The 24138-nt window shown below is 35.3% G+C and overlaps 1 protein-coding gene across 1 annotated transcript; it reads left to right on the top strand.

The window, feature by feature from the left end:
* Positions 1 to 496: 496 nt before the first annotated feature.
* On the top strand, positions 497 to 1470 carry LOC109239484. Its single transcript, XM_019406058.1, has 2 exons — positions 497 to 663; positions 846 to 1470. Exons 1-2 carry the CDS (start codon positions 497 to 499, stop codon positions 1468 to 1470), a joined length of 792 nt encoding a protein of 263 aa, XP_019261603.1.
* Positions 1471 to 24138: the final 22668 nt, after the last annotated feature.

The raw sequence follows: 24138 nt of genomic DNA, 5'->3' as shown, positions 1-24138 counted from the left end.
ATAAATATGTATGCACTTGCAAATGGTTATGGGTTAAAGCAAGTTAAAAGTGACCCAAATAGGCTTAGGTACATTTGTGAAGCTGGCTGCCCTTTTGTATGTCACATATCTAGGAATACTTCAGGGGGTGGGGCTGACTTCAGGACTTTACATTCTGAGCACACTTGTGAACCTGCATATGAGAATCATAGGGTTAATTCCAAGACCATTGCTGAATACTTCAAGAGAGGGTTACAAGAAAATCCAAACATTAAGGTTAGAGAGATGAGGGCAAGCTTGAAGGCTGCATTTAATGTAAATGTTAGTGAGTCAAAGTGTAAGAGGGCAAAAAGATTGATTTTGGAGAATCTGGAATGTAGTTTTACTGATGAATATAATAAGTTGGTTGCATAATAGTAATCCTGGAAGTGATGTAGTAGTTAACTTATCAAAGGATGCTCTTGCTGAAGGCAAGAGAAGGTTCCTAAGGATGTACATATGTTTTCGTTCAATGAAGATGGGGATTAAGAGTGGGTTGATGCCCTTTATAGGGTTGGATGGAACTTTTTTGAAAGGGAAAGTTAAGGGTCAGCTCTTGGTGGCAGTTGGTCAAGACTCTGCAAACCACTTTTATCCATTAGCTTGGGCTATTGTGGATAAAGAAACAAAAGTCACATGGAAGTGGTTTTTAACTCATCTACAAATGTCACTGGACCTTAAGATGGGTGAAGGAATCACTTTCATCTCAGATATGCAAAAGGTATGAACACTTTACTTCATTATTTTATTATTTTTTCAATCTGTATATATAGATTCTCATACTTCTTCTTTCTTTTATACGTAGGGGCTGATTGATTCAATCTCAGGGTGCTTCCTGAGGCACACCACAGATTTTGTGTTAGACACATAGAAGCAAACTGGTGCAAGAGATGGGGATCTGGGGAATACAAGAAATATCTGTGGTGGGCAGCTTGGAGTACCTATGAAGAGGACCTCCAAGATCAGTTGAAGAGTATGAGCCAAGTGGATGATGATGGTAAAGCTGTTGTTGAAGATCTGTTAAAGTATCCAGCTACCTGCTGGAGTAGGGCCTTCTTTGATACTACCTGCAAGAACCAGTCAGTGGATAATAACCTGACTGAGTCCTTCAATGCATGGATATTGCAAGCTAGGCACAAGCCAATTATAAAGATGTTAGAGGAGATAAGAATCAAGGTTATGAATATGTTGAATGATAATGAAGATGAAGTGATGGGGTGGGGAAGTGAGTACAGTCCTAAGACTCTAAATCTATGTAATCAATTCATGAGGATTACACAAAAGTGTCATGTGAATGGCAGTGCAGACCAAGGTTATGAGGTGACAGAAGGTAGTGATAGGCATATTGTCAATCTGGGGGCAAAAAATGCACTTGCAGGACATGGGACCTTTGTGGAATCCCATGTCCTCATGCAATATGTGCCCTACTGTACAAGAAGGTTGATACTCTGAGTGAGATTCACTGGTTTCTTTCAAAAGAGGCATATCTCCAGACTTATTCTCATTTGTTGCAACCTGTGAGAGGAGAAAAGTTCTGGAAGATAGAGCCCTCCTAGAATATGGAACCACCTGAATTTGTAAGGGAAGCTGGCAGACCAAAAGTACAAAGAACAAGAGAGGCAAATGAGTCAACCAATAGGCAAGGGCAATGGTCTCAATCCAGAAAAGGGAGAGTCATGACATGTAATAACTGCGGAGAAGCTGCACATAATGCTAGGGGTTGTGCCAAGGTAATCTATCTCTTGAACAATAAATTTGAACTTCTGATTTATTCTGCCTTGTTCTAACATATAATTGTATTCTATTTTATAATAGCACTCTAAAGGAAAACAACCAATGGGTGGCAATTCAAGGAGAAAGCAGAACCAAAAGCAAAGAACTTTGGTTGATGAACCTGATGCTGAACAACCTACATCACCAGCTGCTGCAGATATCCCAACTGAAGATGACATCCATTTACTAGCACCCCAGCCAAGTCAAAACAGTCAGTCCACCAACTTTGTGTTTATGCCAACCCCTACTGTTCAAAAGCAGCTTCCAACTAGCAATGATCCAGATTTTGAGATCCCTAACTTTGAACCTGAGCCTGACATAGCTATAAGAGCAAAGAGCATCTCAGAAGCAAGGACAAGACTCCAGCTGAGGCAGCAAAGTGTACCAACTGCAACCAGGCAAGTTGGATTTGCTGGTGATTCAAGCGGTGCAAGTCAGCCTTCAAAGCTTACTTTCTCAGCAAAAGGCCTAACATGGCTGGGAAAATCTTCTATCACTGGAAATCAGTTGAACAAACAAAGGTTGAACAAGTTGAAAGCAAGAAAGGGTAGTGGTAAGGAGCAAAAGTGATGGGACTTTGCTTCAAGTATTGAACATTTGTAAATTTTTGGATGTGTTGTAATTACTGCCATGTCAGTAAACTTTATATTTTGGTTGTGGTTCTTTAGTTGTGACAGTTGGATGCCATGATATAACTAGGTGCTGACATCTTTTTGGGGTTATAATACGGTATCCAGCTGTCTTGTAAACTCACTTTATGAATTTTGATAGTTGGTGAATGTTGGTGAATTGTTATTAATGTTATGAATGTTGACAGTTGGTGTTCAGATAATTATTGTCCATTTCTTTCCATTTTTAATTTCAGTTTTCCAGTTATCTAGTTATCAATTTTTAAGTCTGGAATGTAAGTGTTTCAGTTTCAGTACAGATAATTATTGATAATTATTTCTATACGTCTGGAATGTAAGTGTTTCAGCTTGCCATTTAGAATCTGCAGCCTGGATTGCTGCTGTATTTTGTGTCTTTTGTTTTTCAGTTTTGCACTTGGAATGTAGTTATTCAACATGCCAAAATAGAATCTTAAAGTTTCTGTACACTAGATAATATACTATCATATCTTATACAGAAAACAAACATGTTTAGGAATTGGAGAAGAAAAGCTCCTTCTTTAGGGTATACAATAAGGGAAAAAACTAACCAACAAATACTACTACAATATCATCATCAAAGAACATACAAATATTACTACAACATGGCTACACATATAAAACTCAACATGAGCAACTTTGAATTTGCAAAATAGTCGCTTCATCATCGAGGCCGTAAAATGACCAATAAACAATCCCCAAGAAATCATAAGCAACATCCTTGTCTTTGCAAGTTTATCTTCTAACTTGACGACTTTGTCCACTTCATATTGGTGTATAGCCTTCATGGCAATTACTTCTTCATTCAATTTGTCCCTTTGCATCTTAATCTCCTCAATCGACGATGTTACATCTTTAATATTAGTCCAATCACTTTGCGGGAAGATTTCATCTTCTCATTCCCAAAACCCACATGAACTAGGCTGTCAAGCATAATTCAAAAAGAACATTTAGGTTTCAAAATTACAGTAAAATTATAAATAAAAAAGAAGAAGAGAAAACTGAAAAATATGGTAACCTTAGGCCTCAGACATTTGTAGAATTTTCTTCCAGGGTTATATGGAGTAGACGAAGTGAAGTATTTGGCTATAATGCCACAGCGACACCTAATCTGTGATGAACAGCTACCTTGCGACATTTAACAATCAAAGCTACGACGAGAATGAAGAAAAGAGAAATTTTGGGAAGATTTCAGTCGAGCCCTAAGTTCTTAGCAATGGAGTGTATTTTGGGGGAGAAGAACAAGATGCTGGGTATGGGTCAAATTACTTGGACTGAAATTGGATTTGGGGGACTAAATAGCCATTAGGTTTGGGGCTTATAAGTTAGTGGAAGTCCCAATTGGCATCTGACTTGGAAAAAGGTGATGAGGTCAGCTGCCACATCGATGGAGCGTTAGAGTTAGGGGTAACTGCATAAACTTTATTAACGGTAGGGTGGGGATTGAAAGTAAAGTGTAACGGAGGACAAACGTGCATTAATTCCAATAGTGCAGGGACAATAATGGCCTTTTTCCCTATAATAAATAGTAGCGAGAGAAAACCGTGAAATATACTCAATCTTTTGATTAAATTAGAATAAATATAAAGAATAATATTCTTTTCTTTAAGTAAAGATAAAGTATAGATAAAAAAATGGAAGTCGATTGTCGTATTAAATTAAACGGAGAAGGTTCATATATACTCTATTTTCTTTTATTGTTTAATTTTACCCCTTTTATAATTTTTAGCATTTTTATCCTTGTTGTCCGTCAAAATTTTATATTTATCCTAATTTTAACACCTGAACGCATGACATTGTCTAAGAGGAAGACCTAACCCAATATTAAAAAAAAGAGATTTTTATATTCCTATATACTATTTGAAACTTTATTACCCTCCCTACTCAAGTTTCAATTTAATTACATCCGATATACACATTTACCAATTATATACACTTTAGGAATAAAATGAGTATCCCTTTATATTTAGAATCAATTATTTCCCATCTTTATTGTCTCTTCCTCCTGCGCGCTCTCTCTCTCCTGCTCTCTTTCTCTCTCTGCGTCTCTCTCTATCCCTCAATTCCTAATTCCAGTAATGTAGAGCAAAGGAAAAAAGAGCAGCAATTTCACCATTGACAGCCATTACAAAGATTTGAAGCATTGAATTTGAATTTAGGTTTTCAAAAACTATAATTTGTTTGGATTGAGTGTTGTTGCTAGGTGAAGAAAGATCATATAATGATACAGAAAAAAGCAGATTAGGATCATACAATAACCCTATTTGTCGTCTTTTCTTGAACACAGATAAGCACATATAAAAATGTGTATTAGCAGTTTAGTTAGATACTTATAAGGGGAAGCAGAAAGAATAACGGTAAATAATTACCATCGTGTTTATACCAATTTAATTCAATTTATTATGATTAATTTATATAATAAATTGAAGATATATATATATTATTTAATTATGATTAAGTGATAAAAGAGAGCAGCAATTCCACCATTGACAGCCATTAAAAAGCTTTGAAGCTTTGAATTCGAATTTGGGTTTTCAAAAACCATTATTTGTTTGGATTGGGTGTTGCTGCAAACAATTAGGAATATTGTTTGGAGTTTATATCTCAATTTTGAGGNAATTTGTTAGAATGGTCAATGAAAAATCTGACGATTACATATCGTGCAAAGCTAAATCCAGAAAATCTATCTTCTTCAGTTACCGCAAAGCATGAAACTAGCAAGTTCCAATCTCATATTCTATTTGTAAAGGCTTATCTCAAACACTAACTACAGTGAAGAGCAAGAACTGTGGTATTGAAGAAGAAGAAGAAGAAGAGGAGGAGAAGGGGAGGAGAAAGGGAAGCTGAAGTTTTTTAAAAAGTGGGTACGGGTGCAAACAGAAAGACAAAGCGGCTACAGGTTAAAAGGGGGCGCCCAAATAGGGCGCCCCGTGCAATTTTTACAAACGGACCGGCTGCCTTTCCTCTCACTTGCCGAGTCCGATAGACATAGTTTTGGTCCTGTGGCTGGCCCAAAGTAAATAGGAGTCCAGTTCACCCTTGTCTTTCCTCGTTTGCCTTTTAGAACAAGGGATTTTTACATACCTATACACTATTGGGAACTTTATTACCTTTCCTACTCAAGTTTCAATTTAATTACTTCCTATATACAAATTTATCAATTATATACACTTTAGGAATTAAATGAGTATCCCTTTATATTAGGAATCAATTATTTCCCATCCTTATTCTCTCTCCCTCGTGCGCTCTCTCTCTCCGTCTCTCTCTCTCTCTCTCTCTCTCTCTCTCTCTCTCTCTCTCTCTCTCTCTCTCTCTCTCTCTCTCTCTCTCTCTCTCTCTCTCTCTCTACGTCTCTCTCTATTTCTCAATCCCTAATTCTAGTAATGTAGAGCAAAGGAAAAGAGAGCAGCAATTCCATCATTAACATCCATTAAAAAGCTTTGAAGTTTTGAATTCAAATTTGGGTTTTAAAAAAATATTATTTGTTTGAATTGGTAATGTAAAGCAAAGAAAAAGAGAGTAGCAATTCCTCCATTGACAACCATTAAAAAATTTTGAAGCTTTGAATTCGAATTTGGATTTTCTAAACCATTATTTGTTTGGATTGAGTGTTGTTGCAAACAATTAGGAATATTGTTTGGAGTTTATATCTCAATTTTGAGGGTGTTTTGGTGAAGATTAGACTTGATTTTGGCAGAATTTCAGATTGAAACTCGAAGAAGAAGAAGACATGACATACATTATACTTACAAAATTGTAGTAAAGTTGTAGTAAAATTATAAAAAAATTATATTATGTTGTTTTTATATATATTTTTATTTAAATATTGTATGAAAGTTGAACAATATTTGTATAAAAATTATATTTTAAGTTGTATGATATTGTAGTTGTATATAACTCGGTAGACATAATGTATGAAAATTGTAGATAGTTGTATAATATATAATTAGTTGTATGAAATTGGTTTTTACTATGTATAAATCAGATACAAAATATACAAAAGACATATGTATAAAATCTATATTTAAGTGGTATGATATTGTAGTTGTATCTAACTGGGTAGAAATAATGTAGATAAGTTGTAGATAAGTGTTAAAATATATAATTAGTTGTATGAAGTTTGTTTTTACTATGTATAAATTAGATACAAAATATACAAAAGACATATTGTATAAAAATTGTATTTAAGTGTTATGATATTGTAGTTGTATATAACTCGGTAGAAATAATGTATGAAAGTTATAGATAAGTTGTATATATATAATTATTATGTATATATTATACTTTTATATTTTTATTTTTTCCATTAACTTCAACCAAATATTGTCCAAATGCCTTAGTCAAATTACCTCATCTAAAGTGAAATGGAGGAGTAACTTTTAACACTTCCATGAAACAACACCTCTTTTCCACATTGTACATATAATTTTTAAGCGGTGTTTATATTCGCTTGATCACGCCCAACTATGCCTTCTAAAAAAGAACTCTGCGGACGCTGCAAATATAACCCGAGTATTACGCCCAGGGTCGAATCCATAGAGAGTTAACCTATCAACCGCTATCTTCAAACCCACCAAGTATTCAGCACTAGCTTCTCAAACATTCAAATTCTCAGTTGAGTGTTCTTTAACAACTAGCTTGCAAGTAACTAAATGGCTGTAACTAAATTAATAAGGTTGTAAACAATTATGGGACAAAGCTAAGGCAATGATTTCCCCTATTGATGGAATCCCTCCTGTTTATGCTCATACAAATTTACCCACTCATCTCTATCAATCTTGAACGCTAATCTTACCGCAAATCTCTCCCGAGTAATCACAGTAATCTACTATTGCACTCTCCCGAGATACACTAGCTTGCTTTATTTAGCACAATTCAATCTAGATTGCACCCAAGACTTCGTTATTCCTAATCCCGCCTTTAAACCCGCAATTATAGATTCCTCTAATAATCTAGGAGTGGTGTTGTTCAACAATACCCTAAATATGCACTCTTTTCCAAGTTATGCACACTAAATAGGTACAACTAATTGAGGATCCTGTCAATTAACTACAACGAACACGAAGTTGAACAAATAAAGATTAAACTAGCAATTTGTATTCACATAAACAAGAAGTTCATCACCCAATAGGTTCCATCAAAGCCTTAGACAAGGAATTTAGCTACTCATAGATATGGGAGAATAAACTACGCTTGAATTCATCATAAAAATCAAAAGAAAGGAAGAAAGATGTTTAGAGTACTTGCTCCCAATTGTTTTCCTTGCTAAGAAACCTAAAAAATCAATACATGCCTCTCTTGGGCGAAGTCTAGTGTTTTAAATAGGGTTTAGGTCTAAAAATCCCGTGTTTTACACTTAAGTCCCTGAAGTTTACTGTGCCCACCGCGGTAGAACCGCGGCCAAACGCCCTCGCGGAATCTTCAACTTTCAGAAACTGCCTTCCCACCGCGGTTCTGCCGCGGTCGCGGTGGAACCGCGGTGGATCCAGTACTCTGAATCTTCGGCCTGTTTTGCATGGTTCACTTGGGAAATTTCACAGTTGGCCTCTTTTTCATCACTTTTAACTCCAAAACTGCTCCTTAGCCTTCCTTATACCTATATCACCTACAAATCATGAAAAGCACTAATAAGAGCATTTTGTTATCACTTTTAGCATTAAAACTACACAAGAAGGTGATTATTTAATGGTGTGATTATAGTCAAATTCACCTATTATCAACACCCCACACTTAAACCTTTGCTCGTCCTCGAGCAAACTAAACCACACTTCTAGGCCTAACTGCTCAATGCATTGCCCCAATTTATGTCACACCTGCTATTATCAAAGATGGACCTAAGCGGTGCACAATCATATCTCAAATGCAGACTCTCATGCCAAGATACACTTGTGCTCACTCTAATTACTCTAACAGAAGTGAAGACTCACTTTTTCTTCCTGAGTCACATGCCCTCACATAAACAAAATTTGAGAGAAGTTCCACACACACATAAAATTCAACAACAAGGAACCATATATAGAAAGAATTCACACACTCTCAGCAAAGAGCATTCACATGCCACACAGACACACCATAAGCTTGCCCCTAGTGTCATACTCCACTAATCGAGCCATTCAGTCAAAGATCAAGAGGTCTTTATAGGTTGTAATGTAGGCTAAGGGACGGGTAGGATATATTTGGATATAGTGACTAACCTCCCTAAGCACTTTTAATACACACTTCCTTTTGTTTCACCTTCATGTTCAACCCAATCATTATTCCACATTTTGTTTCACTTGTGACCCCCACTTTTCTTTAGGTACAACTGGCTCTTCTTTTTCTTTTCTTTTCTCTCTTTTTTTTTTCCAGATTTATTGTACACTGCCAGTTCACCACCAGAACCTTCATTCTTGATTCCCCTTTTTTCACTAACTCTCTCCCACCCCACACTTAGACTTTTGCATATTCTTTAGTGATTCAAGTGCTTCTAGGAGGTAAGGGTTCAAACAATTAGCTTATTCAAACACAGAGATTTAGATCATTATAGGGTTATCAAAGAACAGGCTTCAGGCTCAAAGGGATTAACTATGGTAATATGCACAGGTGGATTCTCAAATATAGAGGGTTGCACAAAGAAATGCCTCAATCATCTCTAAAACCAAACGACTTCTATTTCGCTTTGCGAACACACAGGGCAAGTTCTGGGTATCATATGCAAGCATAGGATGCAAGTAACAACTCACACACACTTAGCATGTAACTCATTCCGAATCAGTTCATCAACACAATCATACGAGTGTTCAAGCAAGACAATATGTGCAAAATTAAGGCATATATTATGAGTCCACAAACAAGCTTAGACGTCCACTCTCAAGTTCTTTTCTTTACAAGTGTGCACATTTGGGGTTACATTCTGACCTTCACCCATCTAATCCTAAAACTACAAAAGAAAAAATCTACCTAACCCGGTTCAAGAAAACCCCTTGGAAAAGAACCGTGGTCAAAAGAAAAACCATGGGGGAGGTACTACACTACCTAAAAGAAGAAAATAAAATAAAAAAAAATTCTACATGGACTACTTCCCTCAAGAGTACTGTCCACCTAGTCCGTCATCAGGAAGAGTCCTCTGCATTTTTTTTTAGATTCGACTATGACCCTCAAGAGACCTGTCGACAAGTGTCCGTCGTTGGGCCAAGTCAGCTACTCCTAATATAGCACACTCACATATATACAACACATCACTCTAATGCTACAACACAACAACATCTATATACATTACAATATACAGCCAGAGCAAGTCTCCCACCCCACACTTAAAATTATGGCATGTCCCCATGTCATATCAAAAATAAGAGGGTAAACGAAACTCCCTGGTAGGCCAAAGGCCGAAACACTAGCAGCTCATGGGGTACTCAGGCTTTTCCCAATCTTGGTCCTTCGTGCGGGTACCTCACACTTAGTTCCAACCATTTGGTTTGCTGTTGCATCCTTCCACTACCTTTGTTTTCCATGCTCCTAGAAGAAAAAAAAATAAAATAAAAATTGACACACTTTTCTCGCCACTTGGATGATATGAACTGGGCACCTAGCTTGGAATCAAGGGGGTGGTACGTTGATGATCGAGCCAAGCTTTAAGTACTTCATTTTGCACTTCTTGGCTTTCATGTGAGGAATGTCATTTTTCCTCCTTGTTCCCTCAAATTGTAAGATGAATGGTTGTTGCCTTTCCTCCTTGCAATCCCTCATTGAGTCGTGTAGATCAATTCCCATATCACCACACAAGTCCAATGTTGAAAAATGCTTGAAATGCGACTTCAAACCTTCATTTTGCAAATTTTCTCGGATTTTGACATCCTCTTTTTCCCTCGGGTTAGAGTCAATCTCAACCAAATTTTGATTTACACCGGTTGACTCTAATCCTATTTTTTTCTCGGCACCATTAACACTCATGGAGTCGGTTGGCGGATGTTCAATTCTTGAATCCTCAAAGTAACGCTCACTTTCTTCCTCGAAATTGGATTCTTCTTGGTTTTGATCAAGTGCCAAGGAAAGATTTTCGGCTTCCACATCTAAGGAAAGTTCTTGGCTCTCATTAACTTTCGAGGCTTTTTGGACCTCTAAAGCTTCAAGCATTTCTCCCATTTGTGAGTGACACCTTTCAAGTGCCAAGTCATTTCGGAGACTATTTTCCAAAAGCTCCTCCAAGACACTTTGTTCTTTGTTTCCTCCTTCAAGTAAACATTCCAACATGAGCTTGAACTCTCCATTTCGGCCATGCTCAACTTCTTCAACTCCCATGGCCCTATAATTTTCATCACAAAAAGTAGAATCATCATAGTGGGGGCTTGGGGAAGGGAAGGACAAATTAGCACAAACATCCCAATGACCATTTTGAAAACCACACTTATCACAAATACTTCACTCATGGGTTTGAGATTGTGCGCACAGTCCACCCCTGGGAAAATTTAAACAATTTTGCCACGAGTGTGGTCCTCCACAATAAGGACAAGGGTCATCAAAGTATGAACAACTACCATCCGACCAATTTTCATTATATGATGCCATTTTTCAAAAGTTAGAAAATAAACACGAATAACAATAAAAAAAGACCAAGGTAAGAAAAATTAATTACACAAATATTCACAAGTAGGGTATAGAGAAAACTGACCACACTAAGAATTTTTGTATTTCTATCAATGGTAATTGATAATTGCGTTAACTCCCCGGCAACGGCGCCAAAATTTGATCACGCCCAACTATGCCTTATAAAAAGGACTCTGCGGACATTGCAAATATAACCCGAGTATTACGCCCAGGGTCGAATCCACAGAGAGTTGACCTATCAACCACTATCTTCAGACCCACTAATTCTTTAGAACCAGCTTCCCAAATATTCAAATCTCAGTTGAATGTTCTTTAACAACTACGCTTGCAAGTAACTAAATAGCTGTAAACTAAACTAATAAGGTTGTAAACAATTATGATAAAAAGCTAAGGCAATGATTTCCCCTATTGATGGAATCCCTTCTGTTTATGCTCATACAAATTTACCAACACATCTCTATCAATCATGAACGCTAATCTTACCGTAAATCTCTCCCGAGTAATCACAGTAATTTACTATTGCACTCTTCCGAGATACAGTAGCTTACTTTATTTAGCACGATTCACTTTAGATTACACCCAAGGCTTCGTTATCTCTAATCCCGCCTTTAAACCCGCAATTATAGATTCCTCTAATAATCTAGGAGTGGTGTTGTTCAACGATACCCTAAATATGCACTCTTTTCCAAGTTATGCACACTAAATAGGCACAGCTAATTGAGGATCCTGTCAATTAACTACAACAAACACGAATTTGAACAAATAGAGATTAAACAAGCAATTTGTATTCACATAAACAAGAAGTTCATCACCCAATAGGTTCCACCAAAACCTTAGACAAGGAATTTAGCTACTCATGGCTATGGAAAAATAAACTAAGATAGAATTCATCATAAAAATCAAAAGTAAAGAAGAAAGATGTTTGGAGTATTCTCTCACAATGGTTTTCCTTGCTAAGAAACCCTCAAAATCAATCCCCTCCTCTCTTGGGCGAAGTCTAATGTTTTAAATAGGGTTTAGGTCTAAAAATCCTGTATTTGACACTTTGACCCCTAAACTTTTCTGCGCCTGCCGCGGTTCTGCCGCGGTCGCGGTAGAACCGCGGCCAATCACCCTCTCTGAATCTCTAAAGTTCTGAAGCTGGCTTCCACCGCGGTTCTGCTGCGGTCGCGGTAGAACCGCGGCCAAACCATTTTTCTGAATCCTAAGGGCTGGCAAGGCGTAGCTTCATTGGGAATTTACACATTTGGCCTCTTTTCTCCAATTATGACTCCAAAACTGCTCCTTAGCCTTCCTTATACATATATCACCTGCAAATCATGAAAAGCACTAATAAGAGCATTTTGTTATCACTTTTAGCATTAAAACTACACAAGAAGGTGATTATTTAAGGTGTGATTATAGTCAAATTCACCTATTATCAGGTGTCAATTGACTAGTGGAACCATAGTAAACGTAATTATATGGTCGCTATCAATATACGCATGACCTTAATGAATGAAATTATATGTTGGCTACTATACACATATATATAAACGTTCAATGTAACTATATATAAAGCGCAACAATGTAATTAACTAGTGTCAATATCTACTTATTATTTATATTTCATAATTAAATTGCTAATTAAATCCTAAAATATAAAGATTAGTGTCAATTGACTAGTGGAACCATAGTAAACGTAATTTATGGTCGCTATCAATATCTACTTATTATATATATAGACGTTCAATGTAACTATATATAAAGCGCAACAATGTAATTAACTAGAATATCTACTTATTATTTATATTTCATAATTAAATTGCTAATTATATCCAAAATATAACGATTGGTGTCAATTGACTAGTGGAACCATAGTAAACGTAATTATATGATCGCTATCAATATACGCATGACCCTAATGAATGAATTATATGTTGGCTACTTGAGGCAAAAATATCTATTTAGCTATAATACTTTGTCAGAAGTAAGTTTTTGTGGCTATATAACTGCTATTGCTATAGTAACTTCAAATGCATGGCAAAAAAAATACGATTAGCTACTAAATTTTATTGTAGCAATAAATTTGTAGCTATTTGTGTAATTATTATCACGGCAGTTAGTAAATATAGCAAAAATGATAAATTAGCTTTGACAATTTTATTTTGTAGCTAAATATTTTTATGAAATTGTAAATAGCCTCGGAATTTTAATTTTTGTGGCCATTGTTATTCATTAGCCACGATGTTCATACATGTAGCTAAGAATTTGTAGCTATATATACATAATGTTGTAGTGTAGGTTTGTTTAAATAGTAGGGCTTTGAAGACCTTATTATACTAAAAAATATACGAAATACACAATCAAATTAAATATTAAAAATATACGAATTTCACAATCAAATACATGTATATAGATGAACTATTTCGAATTATATGGGTGTATACTACAAAAAAAGGCCGGAAATACGTAAAAGAAAAAAAAAAAAAAGCTTTATGGGTAATAGGGTTTGAACCTTTGAGATCTTCCATGCATTGAGAAGACAAATATTAAATGGTGGGAGAGAATATTCAAAATTAACTGAAAGGGTATTATCGGTATAGAAATACGCCCGAAACCTTAATTGGGACGTAAAATTACCTAAATGACCCCATTTGGGTCAATCTGGCCAAAAACGGTGTGGCCAAAAGGATTTTTCCAAATATAAAATACGTTGATATTAAACGAAAAGTTAGGTCATTGTGGAATCCACTTGTTTGAGACTCTTGGTTTTGACAATTCTCACTTTTTAAGATTTATTTTAAGGTTTAACTTCTATACATTTTTTTTTTTTTTTTTTTTTGTACAGAATCAAAATTTTAATGTGGTAATTAAAGATAACTACTCATAATAAATAGATTAGTAACTTGAAAAAACAAGGCAAATTATAATAACTACTCATAATAAACAGATTGTTAACTTGAATAAGGCAAACTATAATCATCTGTAGTAGATTAAATTGCAAATTTACACTTCTAAAAGGAAAGAAGAAAAGAGTAACCTCTAAATTACTTGACTAAGATTAATATTCGGTAACATAAATATGAAGTTTGCTTCTCAATGAAAGCAGCAAATGGATAAAGAATAGAATAGCAGCTTATGAAAGGTGGCCCGCAAGCAATCTAATCGGAAATATTTCTTCAGGGAACCAATGATGCCACTGAAATGATTCTTATGAGTTTCAAATATGTGTGGCTAAACTGAACCCCTGAATATATGTATGATGACTATAAAAAGAAGAAGAAATTAAGGACAGACAGATACAAAGGTTGGAATGGGGACAAGAGTCCAATAATACATGTCTGTCTATACAAATTATCTAAAAATAAATTTAATTATTAAGGATAGTGTTGTATTTCACCATTCTTTTGTCTAGAAGGAGTAGTACTGTGTATGTCATGAGTGGGTGACGCAAACTCCTTTTGTGATATATCCATTTCTACCTCTGTTTCGATCATAACCTAAATTTTGATTGACAAGGATGTTGGGTTTGGTGGAGCCTCTACCCTTCCCACTATATTTTTTTTCTTCTTCTCATCTCATATCAGATAATCATCCCCTTTTGTAGGGGTCCATATGAATATTTGGAGTTTTGAGTTTTAAGTTTGTCACACCATTAATATGTGTGAACCCATTTCATGATATAGCCTCTATGGTTTAGTACGTACAATTATTCATTTTAAATTGAGTCTCTTTCTTGTCGGACCATTTGGCTAAGTGGACAAGTTGTGTGAAGCAATAAGAAATGAACAACCTTAAGAGTTCTTGCCAGCCAGCACTTGAAACTGATAACTTTTATAATTTGTCTGAATTTTTACATTATTAGTTTATCTAATAGATAACCACATATAATCGTCCATTAATAACTTAGAAATGAAGGCATGGTACCGGCTACAAATTAGTGTATAAAAATGTAATTCTTTAAATATCATCAGTAGTGTGAGAGTCCTGTCAGCAATTGTCCCACGTTAGGAAAGAGAGGTGCAGATTATAGCAATTAGATGTCCAGGCTCAAGGCTTGTGCGTCTATATTTCTTTCTCTCCTCATGGAATTGCATGTAACAAAGACGTGGGAAGAAGAGAATATCTGCTTCACTAGTTGGCGACAAAGAAAAGGTTTTTTAGCAGTGAAACTCAGAGAGAATTAAATAATTCGCAAGCCTTTCTTAAAATGCACAAGGATGATAGTGCTATTTGTATTGGGAAGAAAGCTACATGCATGTTAGTAGTATATACTTTTTTCTGTGCTACAGACTAAAACAGCTAGAGGCAGTATCGACATTTCATATATACTACATAGATTTGTGTGAGCAGCTAGCGTGTATACATGTTATGATTAATGTCATTATCCCTTAGTTAATTACTAATTAATTCAGTTTAGTCAGTAGTTAGTCCCTGTCATTTAATTCATAATCCCACCCGTGATCTCATCCCACACACAGAAACACATGGCCTTTACTTAACCCCATACAAAGAAACAAGTCTTGACTTATCTGTACCCTCAAATAACAAGATTTCATGAAAATCTAAAACTCTTGATCCAGTGACAAGTCAATATTTTATTTTTTTATTTTTTGCAAAAAAGGGTTAGTTGTAATAGAAGGATTGGTGCCTCCTGTGTTTTTTTCCCTTCTTTTTCGATTTCCACTCTTAGCGTAGATTTGACAAGAAGAGAATAAAAAGCGGAAGGGGCCAAAAGGAAACTGTGGATCCTGAAGGAGGGAAACAGTAGTAAATCATGAAAGAGAGGAAGATATCATACTACTTTTGGCAGGACTTTCTTGGTAAAGTGATAAAAAATTGTGGCTGAAGATCCTTCAGTTTTGGACAGAGCATTTATTCAAGAAAATATCTCTATCTTTGGTCTGAACCTAAAAAATTGGTGATGCACATTTGCTGTAGAAAACGTACCAGCATGCATTATCTTGATTGAATTTAAGTTCTGTGCATATATAAATTAATATAATATAACAACTAACGGCAGATAACTCTTTATTGCAAGCTTGATAACTCTATATATTATGTTTTGAATCTCCTTGAAATAGCATAAAAGCATAGCATAAGAGTTAAGGGGGTTCAAAATCTTTGTAAGATCGTTGGTTCAATTTCCACTAACTATAATTTTTTTAACTTTTTTCTTATTTGAACTCCTTTAGAGGACATCCTACCTCGCTTGATATAATAGTAATTTTTTTACAGTGTTTTAGTGTTAATATATAAGAAAAGAGCATTTTGGTTATGCCATGGCATATATATCCTATTCACACACCTGCACGACAAATGACAAATCCTTACTATTATCTAGCTAGCTAGCTTTACCCCTATATACCAACCCTATCCCATCCAACAAATTAACCATAGCAAATACTAAAATCATGAGCTATGATTAGCTTTATTACTTGCAAGTATAGGTGATGTGTGAAGATCCACTAAGGTGGCAAGAACTGAACCACTGCACCAACAAGGTAAGGTCAAGTTGGGAATAACAATAGAGTCAGTCATGTTTTGAATAATGGAAACACAAATGTGAGAATTAATAGTACCCATGCATCATCTACTCATATTAGTACTATATATGTGATGATGCCCATTTCTTATAAAAGGGATATATGGGACCAAGTGGTAACAGAAAGAAGCTAAGGGCGTGGGTTCAGCCTTTTAGCAAACCCAAAAGGACCCTACCACCCCCCATACTTCTGCACCTTCTTGAACCGGCAACGCGTGCTTCAATGTCCCTCTCCAACTGCTATCATTTTGTTTTGATTTTTATCATATGGACACACACATTCTTTGCATCTTTCTTTCTTTTCCTTTTTCTTTTTTCTTCTTTTTGGTTTTGGATTCTTCTACAATTATGATGTTACAAGTTCACATAGTATGTATATTAATACCCTAAAACTTTATTTCCGTCTAGATTTACTAAAGTAAGGTGACTAGAGTCAAGAACCAGAATTTGAAGCTTATAAATATAAAATTTTATCCTTTTAATATCATTGAGTTCTAAATTAACAATTTATATGTATTAAATAAATTTTTTAAGACTTAATTCTCTCGGTTATTGAAAGTGGTCTCGGTAGAAATCTAACAATGAGAGCCAAATAAAATGCATAAATATTGTATATACCTAGAAGTTTCTCTTATATTAAGAGAATTCAACAGTTTTTATATACTGTATTTATTTATTTTTATTCTATTTGAACAGTATATAACTTTGAAACGATCGGCATTCATCTTTGTTACATTTAGCTCGCTGGATGTTGATTTCACGAGTCCATTACTCAAATGGTCACTCAACTATTCCAAATTATCCTCTAAACTTATTTTTCTTTTGTTCGTAACAACAAAGTCACTGAACTATGCCTATTGCACTCAGAAGGTCACTCAACTAGATTTCCAAATACTGGATTGCCAAATACCTATTTTACCCTCTCAAATTTAGAGGGTAAAATAGGTATGGCAATCCAAAATTTAGAAAATCTATTTGAGTGACCTTTTGAGTGCAATAGGCATAGTTCAGTGACTTTGTTACAAACGAAAAAAAATGACTTTAGGAGATAATTTGAGATAGTTGAGTGACCATTTGAGTAATTACTCTTGATTTCACTTTCCTTTATACTCGTAGCCAATTTTACATGATTTAAACATATATTTAAATTATTAAAATGGTAAAAAACTAAATCCATCTCTCTTCCATAGTCATGATATGTGTTGGAATATCTCTATCTTCTAATCCATCTGTACCAATTAGAACAGCTAAAAACACAACAAAGACAAACCCAGCTCTATTATTCTCTTCCCCTAAATAATTTAATTGAAGTCTATCCATCCAACCAAGTTTTGTCTTATAAATGTGCACATGCTCTTATATATTCGAGGCCGGAGACCTACGAGACTTTTAACTCAGTCTAACATAAACAATCTAATTGAACAATCAATGAATCTAAGCCATGGTTTCCATCACATAGTTATTTAGTTAAGAAGCTCATCACATGGTCGCATTCAATGTCCGTGACATTATGTAATTGAGGTTTAGATGGTTGATGCGTTGGCCACCTTGGGGAGTTAAGGACAAGATCCAGTTAATCAGAATCGATGGACAATATATTATATTTGTAATATTAATCATTGAGTTTAAGTTCTATTCATGGACACCGCATAAAATTTTCACTATTAAGTTAAGCTAATTTATAACAAGTAACTTCATAACAATGTTAAATATGAATTTTAATAATGAAAAATAATATATCACATTTGGTGCAGAATCACAAGGGATAAAACTAGGGGGTACAAAGGAAACCGACAAACTGCACCAAACTGATAATCCGAGTCAAACCGAGGATAAAAACACGGCTATGGTTTGGTTTGATTTGATTTGGTGTTACAAAAAAAAAAACCCGACCATAAATGATTTGGTTTGATTTTAACTAAAAAAAGTCAAACCGAAACCAACCAACCCGACGTTACATGTATACAAGTTTTAAAAATATTTTATACATAAAAATAATTATTGTAATATAATTTATAAATATAATTTAAACTCTTTAATAGTTCTCTCTTTTAATGTATTATTTCAAGCTTGGACTTAGAACTTTTGAATGATAAAATATATTTTATAGCCCATAAAAGTTAGTAACAAAAATAAAGCCCAAAGCATATCAAATCAATACTAATACTAAAAAAAGAAAATCAATTCAGTTCTAGAATGACAATAGTATTGGATATTTATTATTGTAGTTTCACATTGATTTAGACAGTAAATATGCATAACTCACTTTTAATATTATTTAGTCATGTAATTAATACTTAGTACTTATTAGTCGTACTTATTTTAACATGACTTAGTACTTTTAGATTATGTTTGTTTTTATTATGGCTTATTAATTAACAATATTTATCTTATGCAATTTGTTGAGTATTTTAGTATAATTATGATTCATCTCACATTATTTTGTCTTATTTTATTGGGTAACATCTTAAATAGTTTTATCCTACTAGGACCTAAGAAATATCGGAGCACAAATTATAAATTTTATGCTAAGAAGATTTTGTCGGAAAAAACCAGAAAAATCCGAAAAACCCGAGAAAACCGTAATTGAAAAACCCGACTTTGGTTGGTTTGGTTTGGTTTGTAAATTTAAAAATTCGAGACAACTGGTTTGGTTTGGTAATTAAAAATCCGAACCAACCAGGCCTATGTACACCCCTAGATAAAACAAAGGAATCAAGAAGCCCTATCATTCAAGTATGGATTAAAGAAACAATCTATTAACGGGAGCTCAAGAAGCAAAGCAAAAGGAAAAGTATCAATGATTAAAGATGAAAAAGGAAGAAGTAGCGTAGATCCGGAAGAAGAATCAATCAATGATTTGATAGATGATTGACAGAAGCTATTATAGGAAGGTCCCAAGTCAAAGGAAAACAAGATTGCGAAGCGCTGCACTGGAGATCGTTGAAGCCCAAATCAAGGATCCATCAGTGATCACTCAAGTAACGGAAAAGATACGCTTAGTGGATAAACAGCCTATCAAGACCACAAATCAAGGAAGATCAACGGAAACTTGACTTTATTTTCGGAAAGATATGATTCCTTTCAAGGATCAACTCCCTTAGGTTTGTAATCTTTTAAGATTCACGTCAATTAAGATTCAAGAAGGCTTTACAAAGTATATATACATCTGTTCCAGGCTTGAAGCAGACATACCTTAAACGAACCACTATCACTCATTCTGTTCTACTCCAAACAAGCATTGTATTTCATTTTTAGATCTGTTGTGTAATTAGTGAGAGAAGAAAAAGAGACAAACACTGGTGAGGCATTGTATCAAGAAGAGAAAAGTGACATAGAGACTAAGCTGTTGGTGTAAAGCTACATCAACCATTTTGTACTCGAGAAACCTCAAACACTGAAAGAGATCACCCTTGAAACCTAAGGGGACTGGAGTAGGATTCACATTGAATCCGAACCAGTATAAAAATCCTGGTGTTTTTATTTCCTGCATTTTATTTCTGCATTATTATTGTTCTGTTCTTATCTCCACTCCAGTAATTGGTAAAATAGTCAACTACTTATTATTCTAAAAATAAAAATCGACAATTCACCCCCCTCCCCTTCTTGTACTTTCAATTGGTATCAGAGCTAGTCTCACTTTTTGCTTAACAACTTGTAAGAAAATATCATGGCAAATCAAATAATTGTTGGAGCACTCTTTCAAGAAGGAACATCGCAAGTCAGTCCACCATATTTCAATGGACAAGATTTTTCTCACTGAAAAGTGCGAATGGCAATGTATTGAAAATCCTATGATGTCAAAGTATGGCATGTTATAAAAAAAGGTAACTATCCACTACCAGCAGCAGCTCAACCACCCTCTAATCAGGTAGATATAGATGAATACACAGACAGGAAAATGATAGTTGTTCAGGTTAATGCTAAGGCACAAAATTTACTCTATAATGCTATAAGTGGAGAGGAGTATGAGAAAATCTCAAGTTTTGAAACAGTCAAAGAAATGTGGGATAAACTGGAAGTTACTTATGAAGGAACCAACAAAGTGAAAGAAACTAACATTAACATATTGGTTCATGACTATGAACTCTTCCAGATGAAAGAAGGAGAATCCATTGAGGAAATGTTTGTAAGGTTCAGCAAAATTATTAGCGATCTAAAAAGCCTTTGGTAACCCCTACTCAAGTGGTGATCAAGTTCGAAAAATTCTAAAAAGTCTACCTACCACTTGGCAGACAAAAGTTGTTGCACTCGAATCTCAAGATCTAAAAAAAACTTTCATATGATGAACTTCGGTGAGATCTTATAGCATTCGAGAAAACACATCTCAAGAAAACAAACCAGGAAGAAAAGAAGAAAACAATTGCTTTCAAAGCTACAACTGAAAGACCTGAAAATGATATTGATGACGACCCAGAAGCTCTTGAAGAAGATATTGCCATGGTATAAAGAAACATGGATGGTTTAATGAGAAGGTACAGAAACACAAGAAGGGGAAGGATGCCACCCAGGCGAACCAGGCAATACAATAAACAAGATAAGAATGATGAAAAATGTTATGAGTGTGGAAGGTATGTGCATGTTCAAGCTGAATGCCTAGATCTTAAAAGAAAGGTCTCCAGAGGATTCAATAAAAACAAATTTTTTGGAAGCTCGAGTGATAAAGACAGTTTAGAACATGAAGAAATAGGAAATCTGTGCTTCATGACCATTCTGGAAAATGACATGAACAAATACTTGGGCTGCTGGACCGATGAAGATGCATCAGACGATGAATGCAAAGAAGATACTAAAAATTATTTCATGGCACGAGGTGAAACAAGCGAGGTATGATCTTATAACTGTGATAGATGTAATGAATTGGAGGATATTCTTAACCTTACTCTAAAAGAGTTTCAAAAATTGATGAATGAACTAAGGAGACTCAATAGGGAAAAGAAACACTGGGAACTCAACCTTGTCTATGAAATCGAAAGAAATGTACTTCAAGATGAAGTTCAGGAATTGCAAATGCAACTTAATGGCATGCGCAAGTCTACCAGTCACAGTTCTGTCAAGTCTAATCAGACGACTTACAAGTCAACTGGAAAATGATTGGTTAGAACTGAGTCCACAAGTACTAACCCAAGTGGTAGATCGAAAACTGGATCAGCCCCTATGTGTCATTACTGTAACAAAATTGGACATAAATATTCTTTTTGTTGATTTCGTAAATCTAATGCTATAGGATGGATTTGGAAATCCAAAAACAGTCCTGATCCTAGTAGAACTAAACAACAAGGACCCAAGCAAGCTTGGGTACCTAAAAGAAGGTGATAATTTTATCTTGGAGGAACACCACAGAGAGAGCCGCAAAGGAAAATGGTACTTAGACAGTGTGTGTTCTAGTCACATGACAGGTGACAAACCTGTTAAAGAAGTTACTAAGATAAATGGAGGAAGTGTCAAATTTGGTGATGATTCAAGGGGAAAGATAGTTGGCACTCACACAGTTCCATTCAATAACAAATGTTATATTACTGAAGTATATCTTGTAGATAGACTCAACTATAATCTCTTGAGCATAAGTCAGTTATGTGATCCGAGATATGAAGTAAAATTCAAGAAAACAGGATGTTCCATTGAGGATAAGACAGGTAAAACTATTCTTCCAAGAAAAAGGTATGGGAATGTTTATATTCTTGATGGCATTCAAAATCTAGATAGTCACATTTGTCTAGCATCCATTTCTGACGAGCCATGGCTTTGGCATAAAAAACTTGGTCATGCAAGCATGTATCTTATTGAAAAACCGTCCAAGCATGATTTAGTTGTTGGTCTTCCTAAACTCAATTTTTCATGTGTGTGATGCATGTTAAATTGGTAAACAAACTAGAAACACTTTCAAAACAAAGGATATTGTATCCACTACTAAGCCTTTGCAATTACTTCATATGGACTTGTTTGGACCCACTAGAATTGCCAGCATTGGAGGTAAATGATATGCTTTTGTTATTGTTGATGATTACTCACGTTTTACATGGGTAATTTTCTTATCTCATAAAGATGAAACTCTAAAAGTTTTTGAGATTTCTGCAAAAGAGTTGAAAGAGAAAAAGGGTATCTGATCACAACCATCCAAAGCGACCATGGAGGAGAATTTGAAAGCAGATCCTTTGAAGAATTCTGTAATGATCAAAGGTATACCCATAACTTCTCATCCCCAAGATCACCTCAACAGAATGGAGTGGTTGAGCGAAAAAATAGAACTCTACAAGATATGGCCAGAACAATAATTTTGGAATATTCCCTGCCGAATCATTTTTGGGCAGAAGCAGTAAGCACAGCCTGCCACATTCTCAACACATATCTTATAAGACCTATCTTGAAGAAAACTCCATATGAATTATGGAAAGATAAACGGCCCAACATATGTTATTTTTATCTGATGGAATATAAGGGTCCACCAAACTCCATAGAAAACTAGGTTCTCTATCAGGTTCAACAGAACTCACGCACACTGCAGTAAGTAAATGACAAGAGGAAATTTACGTGGAAAATTCCCAGCTCAACGGGATTAAAAACCACGACCTACCCTTGTAGGATTTCAACTTCACTACTAAGCAACTTCTAGATTACAATCTAAGCAACCTAGGAATTAACCTTTTAATCCCTCACTAACTTGTAACACACCTATTACAAGCCACTTTGTAATACCTCTATTACAAAGACTTCACAACTTGACTAACTCTAGCCAAGACACAAACACGAGGGTTTATGATTTACACGAGTTTCCTACATACTGCTTCTAAGTAACCTAAGTAGGAGTTACAAGTAAGAACATTAACAAAGTTACAACTCAACTAAGGACATACAATTACTTGATATGAGGAACTGGTCCGTAGTAGTGTTGTTCTTTGTTCTTGATACACTTTGAGAATGTTGATCAGAAGCTTAATCACTTTTGAAGTGCTTGAATAAATTCTTTAAGTGTTCAAGTGACTTTGTTTTACATTCCTTGATGTTAATAAAACATGTGTGACATCACTTACAATGATGTAAGCAAGGTGGGTAAAAAGTCTTCCACAGAAAGTTGACTGCTGCACTGTTCCTGTACTGTAGCGTGTGCAGGCAGCAACTTTTCCAGCCGGATAGTTGACTTCGTACAGTTAACTCGGGAGCTGGTAGTGACCTGTTCCCTCAGTTGTTCCTTCAACTCTGAAGAGTTGAAACCATATCCCAAACTGGAACCTTTCGATCTTAAGGTCCTGAGAATGTGTAACATGTTCCTTATCTGGTTCTTGATAGTAAGTTTGTTAGATCATCAAAACATAAAACAAGATACTTGTAACCTATCAATTCCCCTTTTTTGATGATGACAAACTCATAATTGAAAATCCCAGAACCAGACAGTGAACCAGAATGACCTTAAGTTTTCCCCATAATTAGTACACAATTAAGCAAACCAGATAGTGCACTAGGAACCTCAGTTAGTTCCCCCAGAATCTGTATTTCCCCCCTTAATCAGAGCACATCAATTATGCACTAGGACTCTGTATTTCCCCTTTAATCAGTGCACATCAATTATGCACAAATCTTCCCCCTTTTGGC

Source organism: Nicotiana attenuata, unplaced genomic scaffold (assembly GCF_001879085.1).
Source record: "Nicotiana attenuata strain UT unplaced genomic scaffold, NIATTr2, whole genome shotgun sequence".
NCBI classification, from domain to species: domain Eukaryota; kingdom Viridiplantae; phylum Streptophyta; class Magnoliopsida; order Solanales; family Solanaceae; genus Nicotiana; species Nicotiana attenuata.
The sequence above is the reverse complement of the archived record's forward strand: the minus strand, read 5'-3'. Positions and strand labels throughout refer to the sequence as shown.